Source organism: Melospiza georgiana, chromosome 6, assembly GCF_028018845.1.
Source record: "Melospiza georgiana isolate bMelGeo1 chromosome 6, bMelGeo1.pri, whole genome shotgun sequence".
Classification (NCBI taxonomy): Eukaryota; Metazoa; Chordata; class Aves; order Passeriformes; family Passerellidae; genus Melospiza; species Melospiza georgiana.
In genome coordinates this window covers 1,243,313-1,262,255 of record NC_080435.1, presented here as the reverse complement: position 1 = coordinate 1,262,255, position 18,943 = coordinate 1,243,313, and the positions used below count along the sequence as shown (strand labels likewise).

Here is an 18,943-nt window from a genome sequence, read left to right as displayed (position 1 = left end):
ATCTAAATACGTAATAAATTGGAGACTTGGCTTTGCATAAAGACTTAATGAGTCTTTGTATTGTGTTCCCTTTAAGGCATTTCAGTTATTATTTCATGTGATTTACGTGGCAGTAACACAAAACTACAGCTCTGTGGCTTTCAAACTGCCATCCTGATTTCTTTGGTGTTTCTATTTTTTTTCCTTCTACCACAGTTTTTGAGTGTTAGCTTTAATCACAGTTGCCATCTTTCTGTGAGCAATTTACTTGATTCATGGTATTGTCAGATCTCTTGGGTGGATACTATATATATAAAAAACCTGTTAATTTGTTCTCACAGGGGCAGCAAAGGAGTCTTAAGTGACATGAAAAACCAAGGGGCATCAGAGAATCACTACCAAGGTCTTGGCTTTGCCTGGAGGAGTGGCTGATGTCTGCCATCCGTGGGCAGTCTTGTGCAGTACGTCCAGGATCTCACTATGACACAAGAGACCAGGAGGACGGATGCGGCTGAAGGGGAAAAAAGTAACAGCAGAAATGAACTGCAGAAATGGAGAAGAAAATACTGAAGTACAAAAAAAGATGAAAGAAGTTCATCAATGAAGTAAAAAAGGACAAAAACCCAATAAATTGAAAACCGGCTTTTTAAAGAGGGAAGAAAGGTTTGAAATGGCAGGTGAGAATGACTGAAGTAAATAAACATGAGTTATGACAGCTGGTATGACAGCTTCAGAGGTGGGGACAGGAAGAAAGGGAAAGAAAAATCAGAGTAGGAGGTAGAAGAGGTAAAAGCACTATGAACAGCCAGGTCAGTAAACAGGACAGAACGAAACGTGAGCTCCTGGAGGAGTGTTAACAATAATTCACATTCACAAGGCATGGGGGAGTTACTGACATAGAGACGGGAGGAGAACTTGGAAATCTTAAGAGGAAAAAGCAAAACTGCTTGGATTTTTTTTGTGTGTCACTGGCAACTCCCTGTTTAACCATTTTTGTGCTCTGTCATGTCATGAACTGTAAGCTCGTCTTTCAAGCTTGTACAGAAAGACTGCACATTCGACAGTGGGAGTCATCTTGCCTTGTCACAGAAGGGAAAGATGGGGACTTTAATTTGTTTTTAACTCATTTGTTAATCATCCTTCAAATGTGCCTCGAATAGGAACAGCTGGAGACCTCTGAGAATCGTCTCAAGCCACGATGTGCCGGACAGGTGGTCCTTCAGTGCTTTATCAAGGCCATCAGGTGATGAGCGTCACCCGCGTTTCTCCAGCGACGCCAGGGAGCAGCGTGCCTGCACGGAGGCTCCCGAGCTCGCTGTGGCCAGCCAGGGAGCCCGGCTGAGGTGCTGCTCGTCTGCTGTGTCCCGGCGGGGCGGGTGCGACGGCGGCTGCCCTCGGCCTGCGGGGGTGCGGCGGGGCCCGGGGCGGCCGCAGTGGAAAAACCCCGGGCGGCCGTGAGGGGAGCGGGGCGGGGCCGCGCGCGGGGGCTGGGGGGGGGGCGGGACACACCTCCGTGCGCGCGCGCTGCCGTTGGCCGGGGGCGCGGGGGCGCGAGGGGCGGGGCGGCGGCGCGCGGGGGGCGGCGCGGAGCGCTGAAGAGAGCGGCGCGCGGGCGGCGCGCGGCAGCAGCAGCATCGCCCCGCCATGGCCCTGCGCGAGCCCCTCGCCCGCCTGCTCCGCGCACGGCCCCTCAGCCGGCCCCTCAGCCGGCCCCTCACCGCGCCCCCGCCGCGCCGCCGGGCGCACTCCGTGGCGCTGCTGGGAGCCCCGCTCTCCAGGGGCCAGGTGGGCATCGCGGGGGTCGCCCCGCTCCCGCTCCCCGGCGGGGCTTGCGCACCTGGCTGCCGGCAGCGCTGTCTGACGCGTTCCCTTCTCTTTGTCTCGCAGAAACGGGGAGGAGTGGACCACGGCCCCGCTACCCTCCGCGCCGCGGGGCTGGTGGAGCGGCTGGCCGGGCTCGGTGAGCACTGCGCGGCGGGCGGGGGTGGCGGCGGGGCTGGGGGCTGCCCGCATCGCCCCCTCGCCTCTCGGGGCAGCGTGACTCAGCCGCTCCCTGCGGCGGGCGCGGACGGCTCCTGCCTCCCGCGCTCACGGAGCGCACCGGCGATGCCCGCAGCCGTGCGGAGGGGCCGGCGGGGACAGGCTCGCCGCATTCCGCACGGGAGGAGCCGCACGGGGCCCTGCGGGGGTCCCGGAACAAAGAGCGGCCGGTGGTCCCGGCTGCCCGCCACAGCGGGACGCTCAGCGAGCGCCGCACCGGCGCACGGAGCGTGGGCTGCTCCCGTGCTGAGCCGGGGAAGCGAGAGGCTCTTTGCAGCGCTGTGTGCGCCTACGGCATCCCGACAAGTAACTGTGATCCTCGGCATTTCACACGCTGTGCGCTTTGCCTTTTCTTCTTTATTCCCTTCTGTGTTTGGTACCAGGTTGTTCCTAAAAGATTTGTATGCTTGTAGGTTATGAAATTCAGAATTTTCTGGAGAAGTCCTCAGTTTTATGTATGAGGTCTTGTGTGAAGTCTTTGAAAACGCTTGCAAATACCACCCTGTGAACTGGCTGTTTCTGGTCTTTTTGTGCAAGCAAATCCATGCGCTTAATTGTGATTCAGCTTCTCACATCTATTACTTCTGCAAGCTGAGACCTGCAGAAAGCTGTACCACGGTTACTGGAAACAGGACACAAAGGATAGAAACTTGTAAAGCTTAACTGTGGCTTGGAGAACCTTTAATCTAAAGAGTGTTACTGAAAATAGTGTGATGAGGATGGATTGCAGGGATGGACCACAGAAAGAACCAACATCTGCTCCCTGGGTGGTTAGTGTCAGTGGGGATTAGATGCATAGAGAGATAATTGCCTAGTAACCCTCTAGCAATTTTATTCTGAATTTAAGAACTCTTCAAAACAGAAACAATTGTTCTGTGCAGCGCTGTAGGCATATCCTGCATATCTTATGATTCACAAGCTGAAAAGTCCCAGTTGGCAGCCAAATGAGTAGATATTCTTTTTCTCACTTGTTTTGAGCAAAGTACAGATACTTGCTGTCGTTGGCAATACTTAATTGTGTTGAATCACAAATTCTAGTGAGCAAGCGCTATAACCTCAGCAAATGTGCCAGAGGGCATCTAAAAGAGCTTTGTACTGGAATAGTTACTGAGCCTAAAGTTTGTTTGAAATTTGCAAATTGCTAGGCTTGAAAGGAGGATGCTCTTCTAAATAAGCCTGTAGGCAGCAGATTATTTTGTATCAGTGACAGAATTTTATACTGTAAGGCTTGGAGTTCTCTTTCAAGTGGTTCAGCGCTAATGTTTCCGCTTTGTAAGAATTTTTTGATGAAAACTCCAAACCCACAAAACCCAACAAAATTTAAAACTAGAAGAGGAAGCCCTCTCGTTTGCCTGACACAAGCTCACTTCAATAGGAGCTTGAAGAAGGTGGAAAGGGAAATTCGAGCCCTTTCTGGATTCCAGCATCAAAATGTTGTGGGGGTAGAAATGAAGCCAGGTAAACTAATTTAAACAAATACTTTCACTGCTTAGTTTCTTATGAGTTGTTTACTCATCAATCAGTTATGCACATGGAGATACCTTCTTGCTGTTCCCTTACAGTTTTTAGAGGCTCTTCCTTCTGCAGTTGCAGTTTCCTATTGCTGGTGTGTTCTTCCACTGGGGTGGGGTTGGTTTGTTTTTTAAGGTGATGTTTTTTATTGCTGCCTAAATCTCTGCAGCCCTTTTGAGAACAGGTTCTGCTGTGAGGGCCCATCCTACAACGATGACAGTCACCAGCATGCCCAGAGCAGTGATTTGCAGTGCAAGGACAATCTGCTTCAGGGGAGGGTGCTGGATGGAGGAGGATGCTGCCATGTAGCCTTTTGTACTGTACACGTTTGTTGTTCATGGAAACGTCACAAATTATTGTTTTTATATGTGGGCTGCTTGTTTTTCTTCTCTGGGATGTCAGGATAGCTTTGGCTGCAGTGCTGCTGTAATAGTGCCATTATTTGGAGTCCTGTGGTATGCTGAACTGGCAGTAAAACTTTAGCTGCTTTCTCTGTCTTTCTAACGCTGTGAATTTTCTGCTCATACTTTTAAGAAGACCACAGTATGAATGGAGCCATGGTATGATTCTAATTATTAATTTGGACAGTCTATTTTTCTGTTTTATTATAGGAGTTAATGATTTTGAGGGATTCTTGATTGTTTTCCAGAAACAGGCAAACTGTATTGCAGCAGACTAGGCTTCTCCTTTAAAAATAAATATCATTTGTCTAAGACACAGGGCTTCTTCATCTGTTCTGGGTAGTTCTGAAGCATTTGTGACCACAGGGTCTGTGTATGTGAGTGCATATAGAAAGTGTTTGTTACGTGCCCCCATTGCCTGCTTGGATATGAAAAAATGCTATGAACTTGATTTTCCTTGTCATTACCAGTTTGACACCAAGTATGAAATGTGGAATGATGCTTCCCAGTACAAGAGTGAGGCTACATTCTGGGCCACCTAAAGAAGCACAGATGGGGGAAAGAAGCAGTGTTCCTCTGCATTAACAGTAACTGAAAATTGCCCTCACTGTCTTTCATGTGGAAGAGATTTCTGGTGATCAGACTCTTCTCTTTGCCTGAAATGTTAAAGTTTGTTTATTTTAAGTTTTGATTTATTCATTTTCCATTTGTAATTCAAGTTCAACTCAACCTGTATAAAATGAAGGTGCTCTGGAGGGTTCTCCAAAAGGCAGCATTTGGGTAGTAAGATGCATATACTATGTTTATTGCTTTGAATAAGAAGCAGCCACATGGCTCTTCACATGTTTTTCTGCCTTATTTAGTGACTTCTGTTGATAGTGCTCCAGCCACATCAGAAAGAGTGAGAATACTAAACTTTTGTTTCCATTTTTTCCATTGTTTTCCACTTTCCTTTCACTGTCTGGTGTATTTGTGGGGTGTGGTGGTGGTGGAATTTTATTGTTCCTTTGACCCTATCCTAATTTCTGTTCTTTCATAGTCCTATTGCAGTGTTCTGAGCTGCTATTCCAATTTCTATTTTTTGGGGGGAATCCCTCCCTTGACAGATTCTGTGGCCATACTTACATGGTACAGTAACTTCTTGGCTGCCTCAGTCAATGACTGCCTGTGAACTGCTTGTTTATGCTTAGGCTGAAATCCGAGGAGGGAGCACAGAGGCAGATGCTGTTGCTAGTCTGTACCAGTGTCAGGGATGAATCTGAGCCACCAATTTGGCTTTTTTCCCCTTGTCAGGAGCAGAGAGATCGCAGTTACCTGTTGGTGCTAGCTCAAGGGATACTCAGAGTTACTGTAGCAGGAGTCCCAAGCCAAAAGCAGTGGGTGTGCAAGTCTAGCAGGAGTAAATTAAATTATAATTTACTCTGCCTGTGGGGATTTTTATTCACCTTGGAGATGTTTGTCTTTTGGCTTTGCTTCCTCTCCTAAGGGAAACTAAAATATTATCAGCTTAAAGGACATGTTGCCAAAGAAGTAAAAGTGCCATGTGAAAACAGAGGCCCCCAGCTCCTTGGCCTGGGAGAGAAAAGGGTGTAAAGCATGTAGGTCTGTGTATTGCTCCAACAGCAAACAGAAATGGGTGCAGCATGTGGTGGATTTTGGACTTTTTTTGGCTAGGAGTGGGGGACATAGGTGGCAGATACATAAGCTGCTGAAGGTGCAAACTGTGAAGTTTTTTAAAGTGAGAATTTCTTGGGCCTCTCCTGTTTGCTGCAGATTAGGCAGAGAATCTCACCAAACTTCAATCCAGAGATTTGCCTAATCCTTTTACTCGAGGAGAGAAAGTTTTATACTTAATACTTATACTCAGTTTTATACTTAATAGAAGGCTACTGTTTCTTACTGTAGCCTGTGAGGTGACTTAGAGCATCTGTGCTGCTGCTGGCAGGGGAACAACTTTAGTGTAAGATTTCTTCCCAAGTATTCATTCTTGTGTGTTGACTGTTGTCGATTGCTGAATTAAAATTTTTTGGTCTTTATTTAGAACTGCATGCAGCTGGGTTGCTGACCATAGTCAGGCTTGGATTTGGGTTAGTGTAGGATTGATTAGCAAAGTTTGGATCTGAGTTGCTGGCTTGATAAGTTGGTGAACTGCAGAGACATGTGGCTTACACAGAGGGGAGCTGCATGTGTCAGAGAGAATGAGCATCATATCACCATTCTTCAGTTGTAGGCTTCATGAGGTCAGTGTAGTGACTCACAAAGGAGTAACCTCCTCTAAAAGAGGAGTGGAGCTGTTAATCCCCGTGTCTCTGGAGTTACACTACTGCTTTGCCCAAAACCATTGGACTCCAGTTGACATCTGCTGCCAGAAATAGCAATTCAACTTTGCTCCTTCACCAAGACAGCTCATATGGTTAGTAGCACTCTTAATAAATCATGAGGCAGCTGCTTCTACATATCTCTTTTTTTTTTTTTGTCCACCTAAATCATCTTCAGTAAAGAGTTTAGAAGGAAGATAAACAGTTTTCTAGTTGTACTCCAATTATGCATAAATAAGTATAGGTGCTGGGATTCAGCAGATTTGGACTGGCAAGAGCTGTAGCTGCATTGTTGGGAACATAATGTTCGTCAGTCCATCCAGTAAATGTGTTTAAAAAGTTGCCTGTATCCCTGAAGAATTTGACAAACTGTACCATTCTGCTTGCCCTGTATTTGGACTGAAATTGGATTTACATGTTAGAAACAAGATCTGTCAGGAATGGATTCTTGGATTCTAGCTTTGTTTTGCACTAGCTTTTACCTCACTTGTTTCTTTTCACAACTCAGTAGTTTAAACTTGTAAAGACATTAGTACAGCCAGTCAAATATCTCTAATCTCTAGAATTCCAATAAACACTAAATTTGTTGTACGGATAACATAAAAATCTGGCTTTTTTTTGAGTTGTTTTCTGCTGTTGATGAAGTGGGAGACAGGCAAAATTCTAAATAACTGCTGCATTTAAGCAGCATGTTATTTAGTTGAATCTCTGCATTGTTGAGGTAAGAAATGCTACTGTTCACCTGTTTTTATTTCTGATCACATCTGGTGCTAGTACTGTCAAAGCTAAGTATGCATGTGCTAGGAACATCCTCAGGACCAAAAATCAGTTTGGATATAACATAAAGAGGTCAGACTAACAGCTTCTTCCCTACAAAGCAGAAATAGGAATGCATTTCTTTAATCCAGGAACACCCTCTCCCCCTCCTTTTCCCCTGAAACTAAATGGGTAAATGGCAGTCCTCTCCTCCTTCCTTTCCCTTAGACACAAGCATGCCCAAACAGTTCTGTTTAATAATATCAGTACAACATACTTATGTAGTACTGCAACTTATTTCTGGAACCAGACTTAATTACCTCTTTTTATTTATACAGAGATAAAGATCCATGGGACTCTGCTATTCTTGTTTATCTCTCAAATGTGGATTAGCCATGCTTGGTTACCTTCAAAGACCAGTGGTTTGTCAAAAATCAAAGCACAGCCAGAGGGGCTGATTGTACCTTGCGTTCGCAGCGAGTCTTTGGAATGATGCTGCTTGTCAGGATGCATCAAGGGCAGGTGCTGCCCCCCTCTGTGGGGGAAGGCAGCCAGACCTGCCTCTGGTGAGCTGGCAGGCAGGAGGAAAAACCTGCTGGGCTTTTGGGGGAGAGCTGCTCTGGGGAGGCCCCCACTAAGGCAGCTTTTAGTTGCATCTTCCCAGCAGAGCTCCTTGTCTGTCCTGCCTCGAGCAGGGGAGGCTGAGCTCCCCTGGGCAGTGTGCTCAGCTCTGCTCAGCAGCTGCAGTTCATCCTTTTGAGTGCTGTACCTTCCATATTTGCATGAGTACAGGTGGCCTTGGGAGCCAGGAGAAAAATGCCAACGCTGAAAATAGAGCAGTCCTTGCAGTCAGTTGGTTCTGATATTGCCTTCCCCGTGCTGATGGAGCACACAGTCTGCTTTGGAATGAAAAGCTTTGTGTCAGCCCTCCATCAATTGGATGTTTGTTTTTGTCTCCCATTTGGCTGGTGCATACTCGAGGTTGCACTCTATGGAATTGGCTTTGAAAGAATCTTTGTGAATTTGGGGTAAATGTCACTTGGTGCTTTAACTGTAACTGTTCTGTGTGTCAGCTTAGTTTAAATACCTTTATAAATAAAGCTAGGCTGGTGAAGATCAGAAAAACCTGAATTATTTCTTCCTGATCTTTAAATAAAGGGAGACTAGGGTGAAGGACCAATGAACAGAGCTCTTGGGGGTTTTATATTTTTTTTTAATTTATAGTGTTTCCCTTTATCCTAGATACTTTCATATTATAAAATTAGTTTTAATACATGACTTGGCTGAATTTCTGCACCTATATAATTCTCTTTGGATTGGAGTACATTTAGATTACATTCTGGTTTAATTTTTTTACTATTAATTCTGTTGGAGGAGTGGAGTTATTAGGAGGGATGCACAAAGGGAGGTGACAGAGGGAAAATTAGGTAATGAGTTGGATTTTGATCTGCTTTACAGTACACATGATCTATTACTGCTTTCTCATTTGAAATTTTAATCATGTGTCTTGTTGTGGACTCACAAGACCAAGAGACCTATGGCAGGTGTATGCTTATGTGAATATGGTATGGAGGACTGGTTTTGGATGAAAGGTGGAAATTTCTATCATAACACCACCTGCTGAAAAGCAGGGAATGAAGCACTGAAGTTAAATACAAAAAAAAAAAAAAAAAAAAAAAACAAACCAAAAAAAAACCCCAAAACCCCACAGACCAACAAGCCACCAGATTTCATTTGTATATGAAGAAGTGATGAGATGTTAGTTTCTCCCAGCTGGTTAAGAGGGAAGAAGAGGATTTCAGTAATCTCTAACATATTTTACTCTCCCTTCCTCTCAAGTGTTACCTGCCTGGGTTAAGGAATGTAATATAACTGTTTACTTTTGTAAACATCTAAAGCACAAGGTGCTTATTGTTGAGGAGAGCTCTTTTGGCAGCGTGATCCTCCTGGCTGTAAGGGCCCCATTGTGGGGGTGTTGTCAGGAGCTGTGCCTGGGTTAAGCTCATTTGAAGGGAATTGGAACACGTGCAGGGTTTGGTGGTGCTGTGGCACACGCAAGAGCTGCACCCTTCTCTCTGATGCAAGCCACAGTGCAAATGTTTCCCAACACCTCAGAGTGACGTTTTTGAAGACCTTTCAATGTCAACTGCACTGAATTTCATCAGAGATTAACATTATAAGCCATTTTCAAAGGGAAATGAGGTGGCCGCTTGATTTGGGGTTGGAAAAATAATTTTTGGCTCCCTTTATGCAAGGGACATCTTGACTACAGACTTGGGGCAGCAGTTGGAATTGGGTTTGCTTGTAGCTTTTGTAGGAGATGAATCTTTTTTAATATTTACAGCTACAGAAACTTTGTCTTAAACCAGACCTTTCAGAATTTCAAATAAAAGGATGGGAATTGCTCATACAAGAACTTGCCTTTTAGGAAGTGAAATTTTAGAGCTGAGAGGTATCTGTTGGGCCATCAACTGTGTATCCAACCTATATATATACCTATATATAACCTGGTATATATACCTATACCTCTTCTAGCAGATACCTGTTCAGTTTAAAGAGAAGTAGATGCTGTGTGATGAAGTTCCTAGCGAGCAGGTTATGACTAAATGAGGCTGCAGAAGTCTGTCACTTGCAGTGGGAACCTTGCTAGCCTAATTTCCTATTCATGTAAAATGAAAGCATGCACTTTGTGTAGTTGTAATGCACACACGCCCTGGATAATTCTGGAGGGTTAAAACTGCCTTAAAAAAAAGCTTCAGAATGCATTGGTCATAATGAATTGAATAATTTGTTTGCTGTTGTGAGACACATTTTGACAGTGTCTCTGAGAAAGGATTACAAAGTCCCCACCGTAAGCCAATGTATTTATACTGAAAAGAAGAATAGTAACCTGGTTTCATTCATGTGAAGTAAAATGTTAAGTTTGCCTGTAACCATTGTTCATAACAGTCATTGCATCCTAAAAGGCCTTTATGTGTTTGTGGTGGTTTAGTAAATGGTGCTATAGCTGAGAAAACAATTTGCAGGAGCAATGCTTGTTGTGTGAGCAACTTTGTATATAACACAGTATGAAAGAAGGTCCAGTAACTGTAGGGTTTCCAGATTCCTTTGACAGTAGTTCATCCAGGAGATGAACTTTGTTTGATGGTTTTTGTTTGTTTGTTTGTTTGTTTGTTTTTCTTTTTGGTTGGTTGATGTTTTGGGGTTTGTTTTGTTTTTGGTGAGTTTTTTTTTTCTGTGTGTGATTTTTTTTTCTTTTTTTTTTTTTAATTTTTATTTAAAGTCCAAGGCTCCTAAGTAGGAATAATGAAGATTTGTTCTACCTGATACAAGTAAGGTTCTGGCTGTGCAGGCTGGATAAATGACAGCTTACTGCAGCTTGAATGCCTGTGTGATCTTTCCCTAACCTGTTCTGGTCAAAAGAAATTAAGCTGGGAATGACCTAGTGTGCAAACTATTTCAGGCTAATGTATTAATTTTTTGTCTGAAATGTGTCCCCAGCACCCCTGAGGACATTGAAGCCCTGAGGATTGCCACTCCTGAGCTGGTTGTGCCTTGTGGCAGGCTGCTGTGCGTGTGCAGTGTGGGTTATGTAACTGCACTGTGCTCCTGCTCACATTGACACCTCTATCTCCCTTGTATCTCTTTCAAGCTTCTGTAACACAAATAGATTACTCAGACCTGCTTTTTTGTTTACCTCGTTTCAAAAAGGGATCTCTGCTAGAACCAGGGGGTTGGTGGAGCTGACTTATGTGTATTTGGTAGCTATAAATTTCCTGCGCTGTTGATAATTGACTAATGAATCAGACATATTTTTCATTTGAAAGTAATTTCTGGTAGGGCTTGAAAGACTTTTGATCACATTTAGTTTTATGTTCTTTCATTGCTAGCAAAATGTTTGTGCTGCTTCCTCCTTAAGTACTGTATGGTACTTATGGTGTGTTTCCATTTAAAAGAACTTTAATCCTGGCTAGACCTGACCTGCTTCAGTGACAAATGGTGTGGGTGCTGTGCTTTCTAATGAGTGTAAGGAAGCTGGCTTTCCTGTCTGCCCATAGCGTTTTCTGCCTTTCAGAGCCTGAATCTACTGCCTTTTAAAATGCTCCATATATTCTTCATGTTAACTTTTGGTGCTGATTTAAAAAGCTGTTTTGTTTTTAAATATTAGTATCTGTATAAAACAAAGAGTGTCCCAGCTACCAAAGAAGGTAAATGGATATTGCTTGGTGAGGTAGATTGAAAAATCTTTCACTAATCGCCAAATAACAGCAAAATCCCCCAAACTGCACAGCAGTACAGCATGTCTATCCATTGAGCAATTTCTGTGCACAAATAATGTAGTCGAGGGAGCTTTGATTTAAGAAATAAACTTAAATCTATGTGCAAGCAGGCAGATGAAATGGAAAACAATTCAGATCTTTAAGTTTTAGACTAATAGCTGAGATTCTAAATAGAAGCTATGTCAAATTATTGAAGTAGTTACTGATTTATTGAACTGTTTTTCTTTTGTCAGTATCTTTAAGACAAATGTGCATGTTGATTTAATCTCTAGTATCTGGTCATTTGAAAAACTGTGTGTACACATGGACTTCCCACACTTTGGGGTACATGGCATATCTAACTGTGAATTTCATTCTCTGTGCACTGTCTATTCACTAAGCTTTCCCTTTGCCCTAAGGTCATTAAATCCCAGTTTTCCAAACATTAGGCACCGTTACAAGAAATAACAGTAAGAGAAGATATTAATGCTTAAGTATTGGATTAGCATGTACTTCTGAGATTAATCAGATAGCTGGCTGAAAACATTCCTTATCACCTTGGGAAACCTGAGCTGTCCTCTGCAAGCACATAAGTGCAGCGGGCCTAGAGACAAGGGATGCACAAAGCTGAGAACACCAACTGCTTCAAGGTTCATGAACCCTAACTGAACTTTAGAAGATGGTAACAAAAACTGAAGACATCTATCATCTTTAACAGATAAAAACAATTAGAGGGAATTATGAGTACCATGTGTTCAAAAAGTGGACAAGATTGCAGAATTCTGCAATAACACAAAAATATTAACACAAAAGTGTTAAGCTATGTAAACCTGATGTGATCCTGAGAAACAAATGGAGTCTTTTATTCAAAAGCTGAACCAAGTCTTTTTGCCCCACAATGGGATCTTGGAGGTGGGCAGGGTAAAGCAGAAACTACTAAACACTTGCTACTTCTCTAAACACACTTGCTCAAACCTGCCACGTGTGGCCTGCCTTGAGCATAACCTGGAGAATTTTAACTCGTTCCTTCAAGGAATCAGTCAGTGCAAGGAATGATGGCATAGCTGGAGCTTTGTTTTGTACTAGTCTGAAGGTGGAGCTTTGTGATAGCATTAAAGGAAGTTGTTTTTCATCCTTTAATGGATAAAATACTGCCATGTGCTTGGATGTCCTGTAGGAGAGAACAAAACCCAAGCTGTATAATTTCTTCCATCACACTGTAAAATGTGTTGTCCTGCAATGTGTAACTCACTGCACACGGCTCCCAAATGCAGATTTATTTCACACGCACGTCAGAGGTATTGGATCAAAGGCAGCATTCCCTTGTACAAGAGTCCCTCCAAAAGGTCTTGATACCCATTGAAGTCTTGCTTCCAAAACTTGTGTCCCAGGCATGCTCAAGTACTTTCATCAAAGTTTGAAATACTGAAACGTGTGGCAGTGTGCACATGTGGGAGAAGTAGCCTTGCAGGATGACGCAAATTAAACAAACAACTTGTAACATTTTCTGAACATCTTGGAACTCACTTTTTTCTGCTTCTGCACAGCACTAGAATAAACAGGGGGTAGAAAATGTAGTGGTCAGAGATCAGATAGCACATTCAAATCTGAACAAAATGGGCTCAAAATTCCAGAGCCTTCATCCTGTTGCTTAATTAGGTATTGTCTGTGGGAGGAAAAAAAAGCAGTTGGGTACCCGTGCTGCCTTCTGAAAAGCTGGCAGTGGTATGTCCTGGTCTTGCTTACTGCTTTAAGTCACTGCAGAGAATGTGTTATCTCAGAGTTGCTTCCTGGAACAGCTGTGCTCAGCTGACATTGTTCATTTGCAAATATCCCAATATCTGCCCACCTCTGTCCCTGCTCTAAAATGTGTGCTTGCCTACTTCCCAGCACAACATCTGCATAAGTGACTCAATAAAATGTCCTTCATTCATGTCACCAGTTAGAACTCCTTTTAAAATATAAAGAAGTCATGTATTTCTTAAGTGAGCTTTTATGCAATATCCACCAAGCAGATTCACAGAGCCAGCTTCCTAGACATTGACTAATGGCTTACTGGAAATTAAGCAGGAACCCAGAGCCCCAAGGCTGTTTCTTCATGTTGACTTGCCTTAAATTTTTCAAATTGCCCCATTAAGCACAGGATGGCTAAAGGCAAATGTCAGCTCTGGCCTGGATGCTTTGAACTGCAAACAGCCTGGTGTTTCTGAGGAATGAAGGGGACAGGCATGATTGATTGATGTTCAGGGTGGTCTTATTAAGCCACTGTTCCTGTAGCTGTAAATACCTGGGGGCCTTTACTGCCCTCATCAGAGCCTGCAGTGAGAGGCCTGTCTCAAACTGAGAGTCTCTGAGAGGAAAGGCTGAGTGTTACACCCAGAATGTTCTCAGGTTCAACAGCAAATCAGTAACTGACAATGAAAGGATCTCAAAGAGTTTGGGGATCAAAGTCCCAGAATTAAAATGCCTTCTAGAATATCTTGTGTTGAGAAAATGGACAGGTTCTCCTAATAAAGCTCTACTGGATTCTCCAATGGAGTTGCCTGGAAGTACTGTAAGAAAATTATATTATTTGTTACTTGGCAGTTTTGTGCCAGGATTTTTGGGGACCTTGAAAATGTAAAATAACTGTAGCTATAGTTAGTGAAATGTGTAATCCTTGGAATCTTTAAGTAGTTGAGCTTATCTGAGGCTGTATACAGTCTAAATGAGAAGGAAGATGGTAATGCAGACTATAATTTTTCATGTTAGAATTTATCATGAAATAATTTTTTAAAAATCCAAACTTTTCTAAGTGACTTTTTATGATTCGCATAGCTCATTGCTAAATTTAAGCTGTCTTAAGCTTAAGCTGATAATGTTGTCTTAAACTTTCTAATTTGTAATGCTGTGACAGTTGCATCCCATGCAAATAGCCAAATGGATGCATTCCTTTCCCACTGTTCCTTTCATACATGCCCAACTGATTTTGAGCATTTCCCTGGGAAGGCGTTTAAATAAGTCTCTCTCTCCTTTTGTTGCTGTGTTGCCAGGATGCCAAGTGCACGACTTTGGAGATTTGAATTTCACTCAAGTTCCCAACGATGAGCTGTACAACAACCTGGTGTTGTACCCGCGCTCGGTGGGCTTGGCCGCCCAGATGCTGGCTGATGCAGTGAGCAGAGCAGTAGCTGCTGGACACAGATGTGTGACTCTGGGAGGTGATCACAGGTGAGCTGACCTAAAAACAATTAGTGGTTCATGCTGCAGGTCAACACTTGGAGTGCAAGAATTTAATTTAAAAAGCAAGGGGACTTGGGGAACAGCTCACGGGTCGTTTCTTGGCAATACCTTAGGGATGGGCTTTAATGGTGGACATTAAATAGAGGACAGCTGCAAGAACCTGACCTTCTCAGACAGTACTGCTTAGCTCCAGACTGGTCTGTGATCAGTTGTGTAGACACACAACTGAGGTTTTCCTCTTAGGCAAAGTTTGTGCCATCAGGTTCCTTCAGAGGAACTGCTCAGTTTCTTGATTGCGCAGTGATTAGTGACGTGTCTCTTTTGCCCATCGTGTCTTAGGACAGGTTTGTAATGCCTACACACAGACAATTTTGCAATAGATCTTACAACATGAATCTTTTTCCTCTTTTTCACTAACCTTTGGTCTGAGAATTGGTTGAAGATGGTAGGGCATGTAAGAAGGAATTGTGGGGGAAGGTGTCATGAGTAGAATAAAAAAAGGCTAGATTTTCTGGAGCATTTGTACCCAGAGCAGGGGAAGATTGAGTGTGTGGGAAGGGTGACAGCAGAGAGCTGGGGCTCATCTGTTACTGCAGCCCTGTAGTTCCTTGGCCTCCTGGAATCACAGCAGTGGCATGCCATGCAGTTTGCATGGGATGCTCCCTTGATTGTCACAGATGTCTGATGTGTGAAAATGTACCAACACGGATGACTGAAGCTCAGAGACTGCCCTTTGTCCTTGTAGTTGTTCTGAAGGAGAAATGGTGACTAAAGACTTTGTTACTGTCCTTCCAGCCTGGCCCTTGGTTCTGTCAGTGGCCACGCACGGCAGCACCCACACCTGGGGGTGATCTGGGTGGATGCACATGCTGATATCAACACACCTCTCACAACTCAGTCTGGGAGCCTCCATGGACAGCCCCTCTCCTTTCTCCTACGGGAGCTTCAAGATAAAGTGAGTATCCTGATTGTAGTTACCCTACATGGCAACCTCAGAGCATTGCTCACCTTTGCTGATGTGAGGTTCTTTCTTACCTGCTGCAAATGCAGATCTTTTCTATCAGAATACAAGGAAAAGTATGAATTACTGTGTGTGTACATGCACACCTAAATACAAGTGCCACAAACACATGTAAACCCAGACACAGACACACTTAGGGACACCATGAGAAAAAGCTTTTCTTTGTGTTTGCACCCTCGTGGGCTGCACAGTGAGCTGCACACAGCCCCTGACTCTGGTGCTGCTCCTGAGTCACTGAGGGCGTTGTTGCTGAGGCTGGGCAGGAACCTGCCCTGAGCCCAGCCTGTGAAAGCCCAGCTGAGCCCACCTGCAGGAGCAGCTGGTTCCTGCACACCTCACATGCTGCTTCTGCTTGGTTTGGCTCTTCCATGTTTTGACAACCTTGGGGGCTGACAGGGGCTGTGCCTCTATGATCTCTCCTAACTGGCTGCTCTGGTGTTGGCTCCACTGTAAATATTACAAATCAAAACAGCTGGAACTGCTTGCAGTGAGCTTTTAAAGAGAGAGCCTTTTTCTTGGAAAGAGGCCAGATTTTCAAACAAAGAGCTGTTTCCTGGGGCACATGGAATGTGCATGGCTTGTTTTTGCTGCTGTCAAGAGGCTCAACAGTGGGTTGGCCTGAGGCTGAAGTACCCTGCTGGCTCAGCTGTGGGCTGTGCAGGGCCCTGCAGCCCCTGTGCAGTGGAACTCTGATACAACAATCTTCTTCTGCTGCAGCTTAGGCTGGAGAGAGAGAGCAGGATCAGCAACTGCATCTTGAGAATGGATGCTGCAGCTGCAGGAAACCTGACTGCATTATTTTGGCAGCATTGCTAATATTTACTCCTAATTTTCTCACTTCTCTGACAAATTTGGGGTGCTGTGTTGCTGGAAGTATACTTTCCAAGCAAGAACAAGCATGTTTATATCTGTATGGCTACTGAAGATACCACTGCATCAGTTCCTGTTCAGCATGGCAATACTGCAGTCATCTCATAAAGTTCTGCTTTTTCTCCTGCAAATTCTTTTGAATTATTTCCATCCACAAGTCAATAGAGTCATCTGGTGCTTTTACATACTTTACTCTTTCTAGTCATTCTTATGTGCTCTCTACAAATGTGTTGGAATCTCCAAAGTAATGCAAAACTAATGGGGCTTTTTGGAACACCCCCTGCACATGAAAAGGTTAATACAAAAGGTTACCATATTTCTACTTTTTTGCCCATAAGTTAGAGAGGGTGATATTTCTCCTTTTTGGCACCTGTACACACTTTCTCAATGGAGATAAGAAGAGAAAGAGAAAATTTTGTGAATTTTAAAGCCCACTTAAGGTGAACAGTTTATGACTTGGTGGAAACAGAACAAAACTAAAGTTCTGTAATAGCTGGGGAAGGAGCAGATATTGGTCTGCTGGGTTCCAATTCTTGAGCAGCATAGAAAAGCAGTAATTTTTTACAATTATTGGGATTTTTTGACACGCTAAAAGAATACCTGTAAGCTTTCTGGGGTCAGTGGGAGAGCAGGCCTTTCTTGCAAGCAGCAGTAGTGAAGAAAGAATGAGATTAGGCTGTGCTTAGTGGCAAGCTGCTCAGGCATGGTGCTGGTCATGGGATCTTGTCACAAGCCCTCCTCTAGTGCAGCAGTCTGGATGCCTCTGCAGAAGCAGCTCAGACAAGCCTGGCTGTGCAGGTGCACACACAGCTCTGTGCATTCACTCAGGGGGCTCTCTAAATGTGTACTCATTCATGGGGCCTTTCTTACCCTATTGCATTCCTGTTTAGAGGGAGGAAAACTAACACCAGTCCTGCTGGTACCACCAGGCTTCTACAACTGCAAATTTTTAAACAGCTCTTTGGCAGTAGGAGGATGTGCCTTTGGCAATGATTTGTCTGGCTAATACCCCTCTGACTCTCTGGAGCAAACCAGCATGTGTGCAGAACTGCATATGGCTCACCCTCTAACTCTCATCCAATACAGCACCTGAGATGATAATGGGACTAAAAAAATTATCATCCTCCTTTCCTGACTGCTTCAGGGCTCCTGGAACCATCCCAACTCACAAACTGCCATTAACACCTTCCCGTGAAAATGCCTGCCCCTCTGGCTTTGCTGTAAGCAGCTCCTTTCCCATGGGAACAATGCAAAGAACCTGCCAAAGGCAGTTAACACATTCAATTGTATTTATTTACAAAGAAAGAGCTATAATTGAAATTGCAGTATTAAATCTACTGAATCATTCATACTAGAGAGTATCTGACAATGTTATGCCATTATGTCATTACTATGCTCAGTTTATGATGTGGTGATGATGAATTTTGTGTAATTCATTTTTGAAACCTGAATTTATTTTTCCTGGTAGTCTCCAATTCATTTATCCCTTTTATAATCTGTGCTAATTTAACCCAATGTAATTAAATGTAGCTATGGGTGTGATCACCTTTAAAAGCATCTAATATTGTACTTAGAATAATTAGTAATTGAGAAGTCTAAGAGGGAAACAAAACCTTCTAGCTACTTGACAGCTGTGTTGGCTGTAGCCATTTTCAGAGCTGGGAGAAGAAGAGAAATTTGAGAAATTTAATTTATATCACTCTTAAAATTAGCAAGTGTTACTAACCAAAAGGTTTTATAATTCTATACCATGACTACTGAATTACCAAAGCTGACAAAGACCTCATAATCTTTCAGTTGCTATACTAGACCTATTCTCTTCAATTCTGCATCAAAACCAGCATGATGTAATTTATCCATCTTTAATATGGTTTTTGTAAACTTTGGTAGTTCTCCTAAAAAGACAGAGCTGCCTTGATTTTCATTCTTCCACCTAAGCATAATGTAGTGGGTAAGTTCCAGAGCATCACCATTAAGTGCCCTGTGTAAGTGATCTACATCTGGGTATCTATTCAGCATTCCTCCTTACACTCACTGATGCAAATTACCTATTGCTTGTGGATTCAGGCTTTTTAGTCCTCCTCCTCTTCAAACTGGAAAATGTGGAAGAGTTAAAAACTTCATCCACTGACATTCAACTCAGATAAAGTCATATCATTTTACCTCAGTTGAGCATAGGAATGAAGGTAAGGACTGATGACATCGGCCAAACTGTCAAGTGCAGAAGTTTCTCTATTTAGAGAGAGAAAGGGTGCTATAAATCAATACAAAGTTTTCAGGGAAGCATCAAATAGCATTTTGTTAAGTATGTCATTAAACTGACCTAATACCAAACCTTTGCCTGCAGGTACCACAACTTCCTGGCTTTTCCTGGCTAAAGCCCTGCCTTTCAGCATCTGATATTGTGTACATTGGTTTGAGGGATCTGGATCCGGCTGAGCAGTAAGTTGGTTTAGATTAAACTATTTTTGTAAAGGTTGAATTAATAAGCTTGAAATCACATCCATAAGGGTTGCTAGATTTCAGCTTAAACCAATAATGATGGTTTTAAAAAAATTATTTTCA

The 18,943-nt window shown here is 43.4% G+C and overlaps 1 protein-coding gene across 1 annotated transcript in view; it reads left to right on the top strand.

Annotated features, from left to right (window-relative positions):
• Positions 1 to 1,623: 1,623 nt before the first annotated feature.
• The window catches only part of ARG2 (arginase 2), a 19,930-nt gene continuing 2,610 nt past the window's right edge, over positions 1,624 to 18,943 (top strand). The window contains exons 1-5 of the mRNA XM_058026222.1: positions 1,624 to 1,764; positions 1,867 to 1,939; positions 14,298 to 14,475; positions 15,283 to 15,442; positions 18,726 to 18,820. Coding sequence (XP_057882205.1) covers positions 1,624 to 1,764; positions 1,867 to 1,939; positions 14,298 to 14,475; positions 15,283 to 15,442; positions 18,726 to 18,820 — 647 coding nt within the window. The remainder of the gene's footprint in view (positions 1,765 to 1,866; positions 1,940 to 14,297; positions 14,476 to 15,282; positions 15,443 to 18,725; positions 18,821 to 18,943) is intronic.